Genomic DNA, 19442 nt, shown 5'->3' on the forward strand with positions numbered 1-19442 from the left:
GAGACCTCCTTAGTAAATATTTTTGTTAGCTCTAATTTGTTAACGAATTCTTTCTTCCGAAATCCTGTAAGTTCTCAGCTCATAGCTTTATTATAATATGCTTCGAATTTGGCCTGCATTATTCATGTTGGTGCGACAGCTCGTGTTTCATTCTGATGAGGCAGATTTGTCACGCTCATCCAATCCTCGTGGCCTGCGTAGGTGTATCAACAAATTACATGCTTGCCTCAGTAAAGCTGATATGTGCGCGTGTAAAAGGTGACTTTATGTAAAAACACAGGTAAATGGCATTTAAAACAGGCAATTGCGATTTTTTCATCTCAAACTTTACAACTCCTGTATAGTGCCATAATTTATGAGCCCATATACAAGTACGTGATTACATAGTCGAAATGAATATGTCAGCTTAGTTAGACCTCAGTACCATATAACTCTTAAACCACAACTGATGCTTTACACTATAGGGAAACAATTGCGTTAAAAACAATACCAAAAGCACCGCGAGTGTGTAACAAGGCGAAGTAATCTTGACACCACTTATAAAAATGGTGGTACTATGCCTACAGGTTTCGGGATTAAGAAAATGCCCCTCAAATATTCCTACGTCATTGACCCTCCATTGGTCGGCCGTGCGTCATTCTCGTTTCAGTCGATCGATCGCACATTGTTGCCTGCTGTAATTTACTGAAAGAAATGTACTTGAACATCTCAAATTGTAGGAAGAAAATTGTAATGATTTTGAAAATCATTTCGTTTAAGATTTCGTACGCTGGAACGCTTTTAGACCAGCATGGTGACAAGAAGTTACTACAGTTTTATTTGCTATCAACCAAATGATAAATATGAATTTCTTAATATGCCATATTATATAATGGTCACATGCTAAACATTTTCTTTTTTTCATGCTGGAATAATGCACAACAACCTGTTTTACGAACTGGAAGTACAGAATTTTTAACCCCTGAGTATTAAAGCTCGTCTATTCCCACCCGTTAATACCTCTCTTGATTCACTAGATCAGTGGTTCCCAACCTTTTTGTTGTCACGGACCCCTTTGGACAAATTATTAATTCTGCGGACCCCTACCTAAATTTTGCCTGAAACTCAATTAACATACTATTTACTATTGTAATAATGATGCTACTCAACTACTGTAGTGTGTCAAATTGTTGTTGTTGAAGAAAGAAAGAACTAACAAAAAAAGAACAACAAAAAGAACAATCGAAAGAACAAAAGTTGTTGAATACACCATTGGCATAAAAGTTGAATAAACAATAAACATAAGTTTTAACAATCTTTCGCTGCCACGTGATGCTTGTCTACGAGCGTAAACCCATTAGTGCAGTGGTTCTTAACCTTTTTTCAGCCGCGCCCCCCTTCGGTAATTTTCCTACGCCTTGCGACCCCTACGAAAAGCAATTCGGCATTTTCAATAAAATATTACTGAGACAACTTAAAAATAACGAGGTCTGTTGGAGGTCGCGCGAAGCGCGAAAAACATTGAACTGTAATTTAAGGAGGCTTATCGCATTGGGCACACAACAAATTGCTCGTGCTAAACACATTGATTTTTATCGATATGATATTGACACACGTGTTGTGAGGGCAAATACTCCACAGTTGTAAGGCCGTGAATTTGAGCGCAAATAAAAATGTTAAGCGCAAAAATTATTCATTGCGTTATCGTGTTTCAAAGATGTGACGACACACAATACAACGGCAATTTTGCAAAAACATTATAGATTCGCGTAACAAAGTTCGACTCCCCTGTTATGAAAAAATGTCAAGAAAAGTGTAACAGAAGATTTGCGCGGAGCGCGAAATTTTTTTGCAGTTTGCAGTTTCAATGTTAAAGTTGGCAAAAAAACAAAGTTTTTACAGCTGTAGGAGTGGTACTCAACCCAAACGAATAAAATCACTGCAACCCCCTAACTTCCCCCTGCACAATCGGCCGTACAAGTACCGGTATAGGCATATTTGCTACCTAAAACTTCACCATTAATCATGACTAAACATTATTCCTCTGCCTTATTCCTCATGTATTTAACTACATCCTGGCGTTTTCATTCAAATATTGACTATGACTATATGCATACCACTGACCTATATGCATACCGGTACATATATCCTGGCCTACCAGTACAGCGTAGTCTCCAACTGCAAGCAGTGGTGTCGTTCCCGCTACTATGAGGAAACTTTGGTTGCACCGCATGTTTTCTATTAGCCAATCCGGATTTGACTGTGATCGACATGCGTTGTGCCAGATGTAGTATTGTAATGTAAGGTCAATTTACACACTGTAGGCAGCAGCATATATTTATTTCAACATATACCGGTTCAGTTTATTCTCGCGGGCTTGAGCTTGTTGATACATTTGCATTTAAAGAGAGAAATAAAAATAAAAATATCACTTTTCGTTTTTTCCCCCGAAATTCATCAAGGTAATCATGGACCCCCAAATGCTTTTTCACGGACCCCAGCTTGGGAACTACTGCACTAGATTATCCCCGGACGTATTTAGGGAATAGGAGTATAACGCGGATGACACTGTGTAACAATGTTGAGACATTCAAAGATCACGTCACATATGCATTTGACGTTTGCTAGCTTTCACTTTTGATTAGTGAACAGAAGGCTCGTTAACTTTTTAAGGAAGTTTAGAAAACCCTTGTTGGGAAAATTGCAAAAATGAATTTAGCGTGTATTAAAATTAAAGTAATGGTGTGTAATTACTTTTTTTGTTACTTCAAGTTAAAGTTGCGCATATTGATTGTTTAAGCAAAACGTTTTTAGCACATAATCGCAACAAATAGTATTCTATTTTAATAGAAAAAAACTTCACGGTGCTGGTTGTAAGATTAAGTTTTTGTTTGGGTGTTACGGCACTATCGACTGCCTTATTAATGACTTATTGACCGGTATCTATGAGCAAGAACGCTGGCTTTATTTAGAACGAAAATTAATTATTTAACACTAAAGTTTATTTTATTGGCAGGCCTTTGAACTTATCTATGGCATGAATCAAGATTTATTGATCTTGGTTTGGTTACTTTTGTGACAGTGTAGTCTGATTCACTCGTTGTTAACTATAGTCGTATAATTCTCTGCACTCCGACATATACTTTGCGGCCGAATGCGTTGCTTCGTAGTTGTTTTTAATAAAATACCGAAATTATAGGTTTATTTTTGCACTTGTAGTTTGTATTATGATACCTAATAAGTAGGTTTAAATCAATTGTGTCTCTATCAACTTGTTTTTATAAGTTATGATTTATATAGCCTCTCGTTGTATGGGGGTTTCCCTGTCAGACCCTTGCAACGGGAATAGTGACATCAACGGAACAAGTAAGATCCAATGCACTGCATTGCTTCGAATGCGACTGTATTTCCTCCCTCCCTTTATTCTTTATAGATCTTCTATAATCTTTGCTTGTGTAAGGTGGTACACTGATTACGGAGTAAGGATTACCTACACCGACGACTGACGTAGAGTGTTCTATTTCTATACATTGATCAAATATGTTTTTGAAAAAAATTACATATTTTCAAGGATGCTTTGATTTGTCCTATTGTGGTTGTTCATTTTCTTGTTTATAAACACCGAAAAAATATGTAAATAGTCATATTCGCTATAATATGTTATTTCGCAAAAAAATTATCAAGGTTTACGCAAGTTCACCTTTATTTAAATCAGTGTATAGTTTCGTAATATTAGCTTTTACTTAAGCCTCGTAATATTAGCTTTTACTTAAGTTAGCCTATAGCCCTATACGGACCCGTCTGCCGTATTGAATTAGGTAGGGTGAACGTTTAGATATGGTGTTTGGCTGATTTTTGCTATATGTGGCAATTGTTTTTTTTTGTATATGGCTGGTTTTGCTGCTTTTATGAATTTGTCAAAAAGCATTAATCTGGCTTTGCTAGCAATTGCATGAAACTGCATAAAAGAATTACATACTTTTTTCTCGATTGGAACAAACGATTTGCTTAAACCGGTTGATTCACGATTGTTCGGAAATAAAATGTGTATGAAAACCTTAAAACCTGTGAAAATTTGTATGTTTAAACAAACCCTAAAAATTTTGTGATTAATGCAAAAAAATTATTTTTTTGCAAAAGGGAATGTTTTAGAAACTAGTTCTTTTAGCTGAATCATAAAGTAAATGACGATTGTTTTGTGAAACGACCATTGACACTGGCCTCTTGTGTAGTGCAACACATTGATGGATACTTGCTGTAAAGCTCAATAAAAATATAACCTTACCCATCATCCCACTGCTGTCCCGGTGATTTGGCCGCCTTACCACGTACAATTGAGGCGATTTTGTTTTCGCCAAGGCCAACTTTCTACCTTGTTTTCTGTACGACTTAGACTTCACCCACAAACGCGGTCATAAATATTTCACTGGGATGAATTGGAAGTGGTGATTTATTTGCCGCACGTCTCTTGCATTATTAAGAACAGCATAAGGGGGAGTTGCGGCTAAACGCTACACGTGTATCTTCGCTTAGCACATCCGTCAAAATGCGGTCCAGTCATGCCGGGCATTTTTCGCCTTGAAAAAACAGGTTTTATTATCTCGACTGTCATGAATATTTTAACCGCCGTAAAAGCCCAGGGTAAGTTTTTCGACCTTCGCGGTCAAAAAAGGCGATTCGCAGATATTGCGCAGTGCAGCCACATGTTGACGTTATAAAAGTGCCTTTCTGTTGGTCCACATCGCAGTTAATAATTCAAGGCACGTCGATTAAAACGGGTTTAATAGTCTAATGCGACAGTTCGGCTATCGGTGACAGTTTTATTGGGCCCTTCAAGTGTCGCGTAGGGCGCCTCGTGACAGCGCAGATGTAAAACTTTATCCAACCGCCATTGCAATAAAAAGTAAATTCAGAGCAGCCTCCGTCAATCTTAAAAAACGTATTTAGACGCTCTATAATAAGACATTTTTGCGAATATTTATACTTAATAGTCTGTAGTTGGGAAGTCCTTTCTGGCACTTTTTTCCTTAGTCGACCGAGTTGCAATTTAAGTGTTATTTTTTATCAATAAAACTAGGACAAATTCTGCTCGAAAAGTAAACATTATAACGGTTCATAACAAAATATATATAAGAACAAAGTGTAAATCTATAGTGTTTGGTTTAAAGTTTCGACGGAAAACACGTTTGAAGTTAATCTATTTTATTACAAACTTTACTGTCCTGGTCTACGTCTGTCTGTCGCTCACAACACCATTTTTACGAGATCCGTTATGTTTACCAACCACGTATTTACGAAAGCGCGTTTTTAGTTAGTTGAGTATAGGCCAAGCATAATACTCTTCTATGATAACTTGTATCCGAATGTTTTTTTTAAGAACCGTTGACCGGGCGATTCACCAAATTGGAATTCGACTCTATCTATCTTGCCAAGTTTGTTCCGACCTTAGCAGGACGAAACCAGTCACAAGCGACACGGTCATTTGCAGGAGTCCTTCAGAATGTTGTTTTCAATTCAAATTACCTCATTGACAGGTAAACTTACAAAAATGTATGTCTTACAGTGAGATATCCGATATAGGGCATTTTTTGCAATGTCGATATTCCGATAAAATTTACGGTTTAACTTATTACAAAGTTTTACAAATTAGGTTCAAAATTCGTTACATTGAGATGCGCAAATTCCATGTCAGCATGATTGTTTGCTATAGTTTACTTAAGCGTATATAAAGTATTTTTCATTTATTTGTAAACTATATTATTGACGAAAATGAATCCAAAGTAAAAAACGCTACTATAAATGACAAACCGTACTTTAAATTTGGTAACAGATCTGGACACTAATCAAGGAGGAGTGTCGATACTACAACTGGTATCGGGTATAGACTCGATAGTATTGGGCATTCCTAAACAATTCACAAGGGTTGGGTAATTCGTTTAACCAAATTAAATTTCGTTTTTACAATCTCGCAATTGAAATGATCACCCCGACATGCCTCTCGAAAAATAAGTGTCAATGTTTAAATAACTTGTAAAGACCAGCTGCTTACTTATAACACCGTTCCCCTAATATGCGATTCCTTTTGTCAGAATTCAGGTATTGTTTTCCAAACTGAAGGCAAACTTTAATTACATGTTAATCTTGTTATGTATTTAGCTGCTGGGATCGGACTTTAAACTGCATACAGAACACAACCTGGGGTGACACATTTACAGTTGCCAATCCGGTTACATTCAAGGGAGCACAAAGCTACATTGCAATGCCAACGCTCAATGCATACACGTGAGATAATTGTATTTAATCAGCTTGTCGAAATATCTAACTTTAACGAGGTGGCAACATAAATAATTAATTTGAATATTTGCCCGAGCCGTGCTGCTTTACTCGCTTAAAAGGCTTATTATTTGTAACAGTATGTATAGTCCACGCTAGTTCAATGTTCTTACAAAAAGGTGTTGTTTAATATTCCCGAATACTTTTCTTTGATTAATTTATTTCATTTATAATGTGACCATGCCTTATGGTTTACTCCTGTGAATAGCGGATTTCGGTTTATTCGCTTAGCATGATTGTTTTGCAATGTGACAGGTCGATGTCGCTGTTTATGAGCATCAAGACTATTGTTATGGACGGGTTGATTCTCTACAACGGTGGCCCTAGCGGCGATTTTATTGCCGTCGAACTTTCGGGAGGCCAAGTCTTTTACATCTACAACTTAGGGAACGGTCCTCAAGTAAGCAAAATATTTATACATATGCACATGTGACGTATCAGTCCCGCGGTCATTTTTAAAATAGATGTTTAGAAGACAAACTGAATAGTTCATACTGAACTTTGTTTGGTTTGCACGGTCTATCATTGTCATTTACCACTGTGCGTTTTACTGCTTGCACAGCCTCAATTTTTGGTACATATTCGGCACATTACTGTCAATCTAACACAGTGATTTACAAACTTTTTCTTGTCGCGTCGACCTATTAGCTTTTTACAGTTGCTGAGCACTGCTACTGTTTTTGTTCGGCTAAAGTTAAGTTCAGTTAATTCAATTTATTTGATCCATAAACTAGTGTGACGATCCGAACACTGCTCGTTTACCACCAGGAAAGCCCACATGTACCACTAGAGGTGCGTGAATCACAGCTTGAGAATCCTTGCTCTAACATAATAACAACGATTTTAAATCGTATACTATATACGGCAGCACAACAAGCACAATTTTTTGGACAGCTTCGCTTATACCGGTGACACTTCGTTCAAAAAGCAAGCGCTGCCAAAATAAAGGCAATCATTTGTAGTTTTACTAAAAAACTTGCAATTAGGATGCTTCTTTTTACCACAAATGTGCATGTTAGGTTTTGACTGTGCCGGAGAGTGCTGCCGTGAACGACAACAAGTGGCACGATATTCGCGTGACCAGATCGAGCCGGAACGTTCATACGCTTACTGTTGATGGAAAGGCGATCAAACAGACAGGACTCGAACAAAGAAGACACTTGGACCTAAATGGTAGCGTTTAATTGAAACGACGTGATGCCATCACAATTGCTAACAACCGCGTCATTTCGTCTGATTAGAGAATTATAAGTAGATTTAGCCCAAGACTGACTTGGGCCAAGTAAAAACATTTACAGCCAAATACTACATGTCGATTCGTTTTGAATATGAATTTATAGTAAAACGCATATAAACTGTGAGCATTGCTATTTAAAAATATAAATCATCAGCTGTCAATAAGTTGCGCTTCTGCCTAGTTTGACCAACTAAAAAACATTTTTGGACACATGTTGTTATGAATTAGTGTTAGGTAGTTTTGCTTATGTACTACTACTTTGTAGGTTACTTCTACGTTGGCGGTGTCAGTCAAATCATGTACTTAAACGACCTACCGGACATTGTTGCGTCACGAACTGGATTCCAAGGTTGCCTGGGGTCACTGGAGGTCAATGGCAATCTGCAGGACTTGCGAAACCAGCAGGGAAAGATCACAATCGGAAAAGTGGCAGCCGGTTGCCTAGGTAAGAAAAAATAAATGCCGTTTAAGATAATTAATTTATTGTGTAAACGAAAAGCGTTAAATGCCGAAGAACGTACAGAGTATTATTGTATAAGTTTACGGGGTTTGGTGCATTTTGCATTATATTTGGTGTAACAATTTTTTAATGGCTTATTCCCTGTAGGCCTACCGATTGTTTTTTTTTAATTAAAAATGTCGAAGCTTCTTCTTTAAAATCAGTAAAAAAATTGTACAAGCATCAGAGACATAGTGGAGTTTGCTTCATGTCAGCTGTTTTTTTCTTGAGTAAAATACTTTTCGTTTAAGTTGTTTGCAATACCAATAGCAAAGTAGGTTATCAATCTAAAAGTTCAAATATTTTACAACGTAAAACCAATTCACCTTATAAATATTTGCTTAGCCAATAATTTGGAAGAAACGGCTCACGTTTTAATATATTTTTAGTCTGCCTATAGCAAAAATTTACTTGGTCGGTGTTCCTTTCACACCCTTCCATTATAGCCCATTATAGCAAAGTGTTTTTAATAAGCTTGTACAATCTTGCGGCCGCTTGATAGACAGAAAATGTTTTTTGGAACTATATCCCGCAGCATATTAGTTATATGTAAGTCTTTAACACTGGATCATGAATGCGGTAAAATATGTACAGATGTGTCCGCTTAACATTTATGGTTTTATGCCATTTCTACGTTATATGCTTGAAAGCTAAAACAGTTTAGGTAGCAAGGAATCTCCCGCAGACAATAAAATGTAAAAGAAAGATTCTTGTTTTCGTATCAGATAATCTTAAACTGTTTATAAAAACAGATAAAACATAAAATCATTCCTTAAATTTTAACAGAAATATATATTTCGCCTATAAGGCATTATCAGTTTCTTAATTCGAATTAATCTTCATTCGAATTGATTAATATGCTTGAATGCATTTTTTTTTCTTTTTGTTATAATTTTTAAACGTTACCCTTCACCAATAGCCCCTTCTCCACCTTGCACACCCACTACGTGCAGCAACGGCGGTGTGTGTCTGCAACAGTGGGACGGATTCAAGTGCGATTGCAGTCTCACCGCATACGTAGGAAAGCTCTGCCAACAACGTGAGTTTGGACACCGTTTAACTGACATGCAAATAATTAATTATTTGAATTGTCCGTGTTTGATTCCATTTTAACCGTATTGTGAGCTCGGATTAATGTTTGGAACTATATGGTTATAGGTAAAATATTATTCCTTTTCAGAAACTGATAATAATGTTAATCTGTTTAAAATGTAAAGAGGGTGCATTTTATTTACCAAATCAACACCCTTGCTAATATTTCCAACAGTTTTTCTTGTCAACGTTTAAGCAATCGCCTATCACGGAAATCACAGCTGCTAAATTTGTAACTTGAAATCGATATTTAATTAAAACACCATTCAGATTGGTTGATGATAAATAAGTAACGCAAGTTTGTGTTAAATTTTTATTGATTTTGCTCATTAGACGAATAATTTGGTGAAACGTGTGATGTACTCGATGTATGACTTTGCCATGACATACCATTATATAAATGTATGATGGTTTTTCAAAATACGAATGCGCATGAATTATAATACGAAACCTTTATCAATATATTACTTTGATGTTTAATTTTTTTTTTATCTTAAAAAAATCTGCCTGCACGTTGTATTATATAAAAGGTGTACATCTCATATTCTTTAAATTATAACGAGGTATTAGAGCAAGCCAATTTTAGACGTTAGTTCATCCAAGAACAAAACTCTCAGAAGGAAAATAACTTAAACGAATAAATTATATTTTATTGTTTCTTTCCATTTAGACGTCAGTAAACTGCCCGGTAAGCAAGAGTGCTGTTTTGCTCCCAAAGTAACCATAATGTAGTTTCCAAGCTGAGTGCTGTGAGATACTGCTCTGAGCGCAGCGCTCGGACGACGGACTAAAAGCATGCAAAATTCACTACAACGTTAATTTTAAACAAGCATATTTTTATATATTATAGTTACATAAAGCCTTCTCGTTGACTTTCGCACAACTCGAGATGCGAAGCACGTAGTTTTATATATTTTGTGCTATGCACCGCGAATGTTTCACCACGCTCGCAGTCTCTAACAAATGAAAAAGTTTTTTTTTTCGTTTAGCATTTGCTTTACAGCGAATGCGAAGTTATCCAAAAATTGTTTTCTGAACGTTAGTTTTATTCACTGCTTTCAATTCTTCCCAGGCAACATTGAATATATGTTGTTTGGCGTACTATTTTGATTTGCACAATGTGTACTGTAGTGTTTGTTTTATTTCTGAAAGGTATTACTGAAAAAGGGATAAAATGTAGAGAAATGCAAAAAATGTTAATTGTATTACGATTGTATCATCAAAATTCCTCAGCCAAACCACACAAACAGATGTTAACAAAACATTTTTTTTAATTAAAAAACAGGTTTACACCCTGTTGTTTTAGTGAGCTGCAAAAGTTTCTGTATAATACATTTATCGATAGGTTTACGCAAACTGAATGCATGGTGTATTATGTCCGCATGATTTGCATGATGACCTATATGAGGATTTTACATTTTTTATTTTCAGAAATATTATTAAAAATCGTGTGTGGAAAATTTGGAAAACTAAATGGCCTAGCTAGTATGACTGTTCAATAAGCTATAACTTGCTGCCACTATCCAAACCACTGTTAACGCATGCTACCATAGTTGTTTACTAAGTTTAAAATTGACTCCTTTTATCTTACTTAGATAACAAAAATAAAATTCTAGTGTTTTCATTCAAATGTAATTCGTGAGCCGAATGTTGACTACAATTTTGGTTCGGGTTGACAAGGCTGTAAAACCTTAGAAAAATCATTTAAAATATCCATCCTTATATGTCACCCACTGCACACTAATGCCGTTCTGACCGAGTCCCTTACCACTGTTGAATTTACAGGAGGTAATAGCTACAAGTTTGGGCCTGGCGCCGGCCTTATGCTTTACAAATGGCCCAATACGTACCCGAGCACGCGCTCGGACCGCTTGGCCCTCGGCTTTTCGACGTCACTACGAGATTGCGTCATCCTGAAAGTGACCGGGTACACCGAGGCCCCCGCACAGGACTTTCTGCTCTTGGCCATCGTGAGTCCGCTTAAAAGTCAAGCGCGCGATTCATAGCTCTCAGCTGTTAGTAGGTTGACGTGAGCAAATACCCTCACTTTACACACCGTGGTAACCATTCGAAACGAACTGCCCAGGCGTGCATTTCATGCGTTTTTAAAAACTGCTTCGAAATTTGAGCAGGCGTTTTTGTTCCGCCAACTAAACAGCATCCCCAGAACTACGAATCGCGCCCGACGAATTTCAACCTTTACTTACCACATCCTATTTATATTTTATTTTCATAATTTGCTCGCAAACCGCGGCCGCCAACCGTCAGAACTCTCCTCAAAGACTACCTACCGCTTCGACCGCGGAGTTATGGTGTTTCGATTTCCATCGCCGTTGCGCAGCGTTCGCTCAGACGTGCTGACTCTTGGTTTTGCCACCAGGGCTCGGAACTCTCTGCTGGTTGAGGTCGAGTCGGCTATGCGCCGGCCAAAGGACTTCCTTCGACTTGCCATAGTGAGAGGCGCGCCCTGGCGTGTTGGCTTGCTTCTGCTGCGGCGTGGCTGTGTGTGTTCTGGCTGTCGTCACCAGTTGTGCAAGCGTCACAATGCCGAGTGCATGGGTTTTACTTCTCTAACTCGAACCGTTATGGATTACATCTTGTCGTTTCCCCCGTGTGTGTCGGTACTTGCCTATGGTTTTCATTTTGAACGTGTTGCCTTAAAGTTCGACTGAAATGTTAACATCCTTCATTTGAATATCCATAACTCAAGCAAGTTTTTGTACATCTGGAGATAACCTCAGTTTGTGCCTGCATTTTTTCCTTTTGTTAACAAAAGAATGTCGATTGGTTTTTTGATGGCCATGTAAATCATTGTACGTTCGTTCAAACTAACATGACCAGCTCTTCTGGCAGTGTGGGATTTTCGACCTGTCTTTTTGTCGAAGCTTGATTGTTGAAAGAGTTTTGTTTTTCGGTCCCTAATCGTTTTAAAACGTTCTACGGCGGCCTCGGTTTGCGATTATATCGTAAAATCATTGTAATGCCTAAGCATTGAATATTTATCATAGTTTTTTTACAATATTTTACTTTAATTTTAATATCATGTAAAACATGCTTAGAATTCGGAGATATTTTCTAAAATGTCTGCAAAATATAATAAAACCCATTTTTGAGGCCTTTTTCGCGTCAAGTTTTTAACATATTGTTATAAGTTGCTTGAAACCGATAAAAATAAGCGGATGCATAAAACAGTTTTATTTTTAACACTCGATTGATTAGTTGGATTCGTAGAAACACTGCAGCAACTGACGTGAGACAATTGGCCTTTCACTTGCTAATGGGTTTTAATGGCTTCGGGATGTTAGTGGAATCGCTTTGTCTTAAACGTTTGGCAGAAACCCGAAGTCAATATGCTCCCTTCTACTAGCTGTGAACCTTGTTGCACTGACAAACCTTTTTTTGTTCCTTTCACAAGGAAAACGGCAAGCTCATTCTTCGTTTTAACGTTGGTGGAGCGAGCGACGTGGTGCTGAGAGAAGGAATGTCCGTTTCGGACGGAAGCTACCACACTGTGCAGGTGCGCCGCCAGTGGCTGAACGCCACCATGCGTGTCGACAATTGGCCGGTCAGAAGCGTCGCCCCGCCCGGTAAGTTGGTCACGTGATGTTGATGATACAAATAGTTACGTTTGTGTAACGTCGAGTATTTAAATAAACAGAAAAAGTAAAATCGACGGTTTGATTTTTTTGAAGATTTGAAATATACGTGTTTTTCTATTGTTGTAAAACTAATTTACTAGAAAACAAATGGTTGTTGACGATTTTTAAAATCCAAGTTTTTGGAAATATTATAATTAACAACGTTAGTGTGCTACAATTTGGTAAAAAGTTATTATTGGTTTCTATTTTCACCTTTGATTATACTGCCTAAAAAGAATATGAATAAAAACCTTGCATTCTGACCGATAGTTGTACAATTTGCATGTGCATTTTACTTAACGTTCATCGTTTTCAATAGCAGCAGTAACATAACCATCATTTTAGCTGTTTATCCCGTTAACCTTAACCAACAACCATCACCGCTCTGTAAAACGATGTGTGGCCTGTTTCTCTCGATGCACGTGAATACTAACGATTTCATCCTAACCGAATGGCATAGCAGGAACGCAGTAACATAAACGTCGTAACAACCGGTCTTGGTGTGCTGGCGGGAAGGTGGCCAAAATAATTCCACAATAGAAAAGACTCACCGGACAAATTTGGTTAAATTGTTTACCGTTTAAAACACGAAATGTAGAGCGGCACATGATCATTTTTTTTAATCATATCATGATCCTACGTTTGCAATACAAAAGCCCCGCCAATTATGTTAACGCTTTATTAACAACTTAAAACACCCGAAATCCATTGTCAACCACAAGTCTCAGGTCCCCTGATAAACGCGAACAGTCATTAATAATGTTAAGTCTAATTAGTGAACAATTATATTTTCCAAATTAAAAAAATGACTCAGACGACATAAACTCTTGTGTAAATTCAATTTCATCTTGCTCCTATGGAGCTTGTCTCCAAAACCCAATAACAAATTTGCTCTCCCCACGGTTCCTTCTTTTATATACGTTTCTTGTTGTAGGGGATGCACGTTCCCGCTTTGCTCGCGTGATACCCTCGATAGCTTCCCCTGCCCGTCCCACCATTGATAAGTGGTTGCAACGCAAAGGTACTAACAAAACTCGGTGTCGTGTACATTCTTAATATGCTTCCTAACATGTTAAACACTATACTTTGTATATACGGTCGTGCTGTCTGTCTATGTTTCTGTATTTAAATGCTACTAACCCTGTTTATTTACATTAACGTATTACGCTTTGTGCATGAACCCTAGTTTTTGTTTGGTCAAGACAACAATTGCTGCTTTGTACAGCGAATATTTCCTCCGTAAACCATCTGAATTGCGTGATTACACACGTCTGTGTTCGAAAGCAGCTCGTTTTCAACCTTGCCAAAACTACATTGCCTTTCTGAAAAAATAAACAAACATATCGTATTGTTAAGTACTGCAAAATTACGATTGAACCCATGCTTGATAATCCTAATATTCAAGTAAAATCCTGTGTATGATTAACCTAATCCATAAATTGTTGTAAATTCTCTAAAACAGTAAAACCAAGTCGGATTAAAGCTTTCATAACTCTTCACTAAAATTAATAAAAATCGGTGTGGACGTATTTTATGTACGATTTTCACAAGTTTATAAAGATTTATGAAAAGTATGATTTACCGATCACCTGAGTGCTTTTTCTGCAGTCTACTGATACAGTTAGAGAAACCCTGAATTAAACCGCTGTCGATTTAACAGTATTCGAACGTTGCGCACCGCCAAGAGACTAACTTATTCTTTGTGCAATTTAGAGCAACAAACCTCGGTTTTCAACTCACAGTCGACGATCCAGATCGGAGGCTTGCTCGGTGAAGACGTCTTGTCCACTCTTGACCAATCGCGGGACACCCGGACCGTGGCCATAGATCGGCCCTTCCGCGGTCAGATGACCGGCCTATTTTTTAATGACGTCAGGGTGTTTCAGCTCGCAGCGCAACGTACGTGGTTTTCAAATGTTTTAGTTTTATTTTTACTTTGGAAGTAAAAACATCTTGATAGAATTCGTTTATGACAAATGTTTAAAACAAAGTTTTACCCTGGGAAAAGTTCATTGCGCTTCAACGATTGGTAAGAATAGTTAATCGTTCTCTGCCTATCGAAGAGGGGTTTTTAAACTATACTTTTAACGCGAATACTGGCATTTTTCTCTATTAAACACCAAAGTTTGAAATTATATACACCAAGATTTGAATCAGGCATTCATGAGCCCCCAACAACTGGTCCTTAAGGGGTTCGTGGACTCCAGTTTAAGAACCGCTGGTATAGAGACACCGATCTTCTCGCAACCGTAGTCATATGTAGCCTGGTAACGTGTTTTATTTCGATTTGTTCAGGTGACGATCAGGTTCGCTTTCTTGGCGACGTGACGCGGATCGGTGGGCCCGATTTGCTTCCCACCTCTCCAACGATAAACCAGCCGACTACCACGATGGCAACGCTGACCATTTTTTCGACCACAAAGTCGTCTGAAAACGTCCCCAACGTACGAATGGTTTATTACACTATTCCAAGGCTTCTTAATTAGTCCACTGCGACCTTTTAAAAAGATTCAGGGTCATACTTGTTTTGCTAAGCGGCGATAAAGTTCATGTTCTTTGAATGTATAAATAGTAACTATCCACTTCGTTTCTTTCCAATCAAGCAAGTAGAAGTTTAGGAACATTTTAGCTTTTCGCACTTTATATGTTGATCTATAAATATGCATTTCACTGGAAATCTACCGGTGATGGACACGGGCCCAAATATCCACCTCGGTGTAAATTACGTTTCTCGTTAAGGTGAAGGGATATAGATAATTTATATTTGTTAAGTTTGACCGCTCAAGATGCGCGCTGTTTGCATAGTTTGCTCAGAACGCTAAATAAATGTCAATACTTTTTAACTTAAAGGGATCGAATTCCTACGACTGTGACGACGAAGACCTGTGCCCAAACTCATCAGGTAAGAATAAACGAACTAATTTCACTAGTTTTTATATCAGTGTGTTTGTCAGACAGCGGTGATGTTCACTCTCCAACTTATCACTGAATAATTTTTACCGTTTAAAAAGTTTGTTTTATATTGAAAGATTCATGTTCATAAAGTTTGAAATCAACATTTGGTTTAATTGTTTTGGCAACTTGTTAAAACGCCTTAAAGTAAAAAACCTTTTTATATTAGTTATTGTTATTCAACGCTCACAGAAAAACGACCAACGGGTGGCAAATTTTAACGACACTGTGAACATATTTTGTGAATATTTCGATTACGTATGCAGCTGGCTTGTGATCTTTTGGTGAAAAATGTCAACAATTCACTGACTGGCAAACACGCTGTTTACCTTAAGTAACGATAAACAATTTGATTGAGTAGCTGCATGTTTTCAGCTATGTCGCTTGGCTAACTGTGCAATACACTCTTTTTTCGTCCTCCCTCCGACACCCATTCCACAAATTACCAAAAAACCTTCACAAACCACCACCATCACAACCAATACCATAAACAACCATCGACATTTGAAACCGTATTTCGAAATACAGCCTACTCTTACAAAGGCGCCGAAATCAATTTGTACGATTGTAACAATGGTTCGCCATACATGTCAGCAAACACTGTTAAGCGCATTATTCCGGTTTTGACTTTCGTCGCATTTTTACAAAGCACATGATCTTCTTGCTTCCCCCACATGCGCCTTTTTTCAAGAATTATGCAAATAACCTGTTGCTTAACCTGTATGCATTTTAACCTTGGTCGAACACGTGTAATTGTTTTATAATGCTGTGGAAAAAACGAGTTTGGGTGAACGATCATGTATACTACATTGGCTGCTCACACAAAATTTAACAGAATAGAGTAAACATTTTACACGTTTAAAATAGCAATCACATTTAATAAAATACTAACACCTTTATTTTGATGTTACACGCTAACTGTCGTGGGGAAATACAATAATAACACGTAAGTACTTGTGTAGCATTAGATGTACTATGTTATTTTTTGTTTGTAATTTTGTTTCCAAAATTCAGTTGTACAGCCGTATAGATAATAATTAAACCATAGCAACTGTTTACTAATTTTCCACATACGATCCAAACACTGGGAACGTTGCAGAAACGCAATTGTTTATGGGATGTTTTTCACGAACTAAATCACGTTTTTTTATCTCGACAGGTTCCGGATCCGGATTTTTCGCCCAAATTGGCGAATCCCAAACACTAAGTGACGTCACACAAACCACATCTTTGCACGCGAGCGCCGACAATTCCCAACAACGGGGTCAGGGGGGAGATCAGAACGGGGAAGGCCTCGAGTCGCTTCTCATGATTGCCGGCTTTTACACGACGCAATTGCCCACACTTTCGACAACAAAGAGCAGTGTACGTGACGCGGATGCTGACGTCATCAATAAAAGTCCACGCGGCACAGAGAAGGTTACTTCCGCGCCGGTGGTCATAGAAGGAAATGAGAGGCAGGAGAAACTATTCTACGACATGCCAAGCCTAAGTGAAATCCTCGACATTTTCACGAGTCCAGAAGTCTTAAATGATCCTAATGAAAAGAAAGATAACTCCTCCAAATCCGCCTCTTTCACTTCTGATATAAGCCTGGATGACGCTCTAAAGTTTTTCACTAATGAAGAAACTTACGATCCCGAAGTTGGATCTGTATATGACCCCATCGCGCCAAGCCAATCATCTCGTAACGTTGTAGATTATCAATCCGGTGATGTTCGTTCACTGACAACCTTACCCGTGACCCGGTCCTCGAAAAATCTTAATCTCCTGAAATCGAATCCGCGTTTAGAAGAACATTCCGCTACCCCGACACTGATCAACCCCCCTGTTGCACCCCCTTTTGTGGTCACCCCTCCTTACGTTGATACAACCAAACAGACCAGCGCAGTTGACTTCGCCCACTCACTTATCACACACAGTCCCACAAAAAGCATGTTCCACACACTAGGATTAAAAAGCACGGTTAGCAAAGAGGCAGAATCGAGCACTCCACCATCGCATGCGAGTAACCCACGTATTGTTTTGCCTTTTCCCACCCCTACCCACACCTCACCAGGTGCACATACTGACCCCGCCCAGCCTACATCAACCTTTTCCACCACGACCGCTGTGGCAGATTGGCGCGACTTAGCGTCTGGCGTAACGCTCCGGGATTCGGCGCCAACTAGTTTAAACCGCCTGGAACCGTCTACCGACATTGGTTATTCTTCGCCGCCCCCGCCGATTCCACCCATGACGCCAACACGGTCAGCCAACACCCGCACTCCCACTTCCACTATAACTTCTGACACCAACACAACCTTTACCCGCTCTTTGCTAACCGACGTCATCGTGCGTGATGTCACAGATCCGAAGAGCGATGTTACCGCGCCTGAAGGGAACTCGAACGCCGGTGGCGGCCAGCCGATGCCCAACCCCCATAACCCACGACGAGGCAACATGATCAACGTCAGTAACACTTCCTCTACACCCAGTAACGTCACCGGTTACGCCGGCTCCAATGTCACCGGATCAGTGATGATCAGTGACGCTGGTAGTCTTACGACGGTGATGATAGCAGGAATAGCGGCCGCTGCTGCCTGCTGCGTGCTTCTTCTCTTTTACATGATTTATCGCTTCAAGTATCGTGACTCTGTGACGTACAACGTGGACGAGCGTGAGCGTCAATACGGCGCCAACCCCATCAAAGGCAAAAAGGTTGTCCAGACCAAAAATGGCTCCATGAAGCGCGACCCTAAAACGCAAAAAACTGACAAAGACAAGGAATATTACGTATGACACGACGTAGCTTCTTGGGTACCGCTAGCGGCAAGCTATAAGCGACAAATCAATCCGCCAGGTTAGGTGAACGGGTCGCGCGATCGATTCCACTGTTTTGCCTTGCTTACTTACAGTAGTGTATGTTTCTGGCCGGCTGCTTTTCAACCCTGGTTGTTCATGTTGGTGCGCGCAAGTTTCTTGTCTTTTTTTTTCGCTGGTTTCTCGAACGTATAAATGCGTTGACGTGAATGGTTTTGAGTTCCTTTATTTCTCTCCTGCATTGTTTCGTTCGTATTTATTATTTGATTAGTTAACGGTGCTAAGCGACCGAACACTTCTATACGTTACGCGCACTTTTATGTTTGTTCTGTAGCGTTCGTTTTCGTTTCAAGCTCATGAAGTATGGGTATATTCGCAAGGCGAGCTATTTTCGCGAAAACGATAACTAATATAAGGACTTCATTAACAAAACAGTCAGGTTAAATACACTTTGTACATAATTCAATTAAGTCAGTTCTGTGATTAAGTAAAGTTAATTTGTTAAGTAAAGAATAAAATTTATAATCATGTGTCCGCAAAGAATGTCAAGAATTTAACCACCAACGTCGCATTTGTATGATAAAAGTTTTAACTCGACTGTTGTTACTCCAATAGCATAGAATAAACATTACGGAGGCGTCTTACCTTAAGGGGATTGCAATAAAAAGCCAATTTTCTGTATTATTTGCGTTGTGATAGAGAACTATTACACACTGTACGTAATATGTATTTTTGAGGCGTTCTTCACTTGTTATTTTGATCACATTATTAATATTAAATTACTTTTGCTGTGTTTTCATTCTGGCGAAAATAAACATCCATTTTGGAGGAAATGGTGCCATGCATTGTTATATTTATTCTGCCCAGGAATTTGTAAGTTTTCCTTTAATTACAAGTTAATTTAAGTTAA

At 38.6% G+C, this 19442-nt stretch overlaps 1 protein-coding gene across 1 annotated transcript in view; it reads left to right on the forward strand.

Moving 5' to 3' along the window:
* The window catches only part of LOC146140072 (neurexin-1-like), a 46251-nt gene extending 27220 nt beyond the window's left edge, over positions 1 to 19031 (forward strand). Inside the window, exons 14-27 of the mRNA XM_083392371.1 lie at positions 5357 to 5513; positions 6136 to 6261; positions 6568 to 6712; positions 7332 to 7485; positions 7815 to 7994; positions 8968 to 9087; positions 9811 to 9828; positions 10926 to 11110; positions 12556 to 12727; positions 13713 to 13799; positions 14492 to 14677; positions 15074 to 15222; positions 15629 to 15680; positions 17790 to 19031. Of these exons, the coding sequence (XP_083248497.1) occupies positions 5357 to 5513; positions 6136 to 6261; positions 6568 to 6712; positions 7332 to 7485; positions 7815 to 7994; positions 8968 to 9087; positions 9811 to 9828; positions 10926 to 11110; positions 12556 to 12727; positions 13713 to 13799; positions 14492 to 14677; positions 15074 to 15222; positions 15629 to 15680; positions 17790 to 18511 (2453 nt within the window). The 3' untranslated portion in view covers positions 18512 to 19031. The remainder of the gene's footprint in view (positions 1 to 5356; positions 5514 to 6135; positions 6262 to 6567; positions 6713 to 7331; positions 7486 to 7814; positions 7995 to 8967; positions 9088 to 9810; positions 9829 to 10925; positions 11111 to 12555; positions 12728 to 13712; positions 13800 to 14491; positions 14678 to 15073; positions 15223 to 15628; positions 15681 to 17789) is intronic.
* The last annotated feature ends 411 nt before the right edge of the window (positions 19032 to 19442 follow it).

The sequence above is a fragment of the Ascidiella aspersa genome, chromosome 6 (genome assembly GCF_963924565.1).
Source record: "Ascidiella aspersa chromosome 6, kaAscAspe10.2, whole genome shotgun sequence".
NCBI classification, from domain to species: Eukaryota; Metazoa; Chordata; class Ascidiacea; order Phlebobranchia; family Ascidiidae; genus Ascidiella; species Ascidiella aspersa.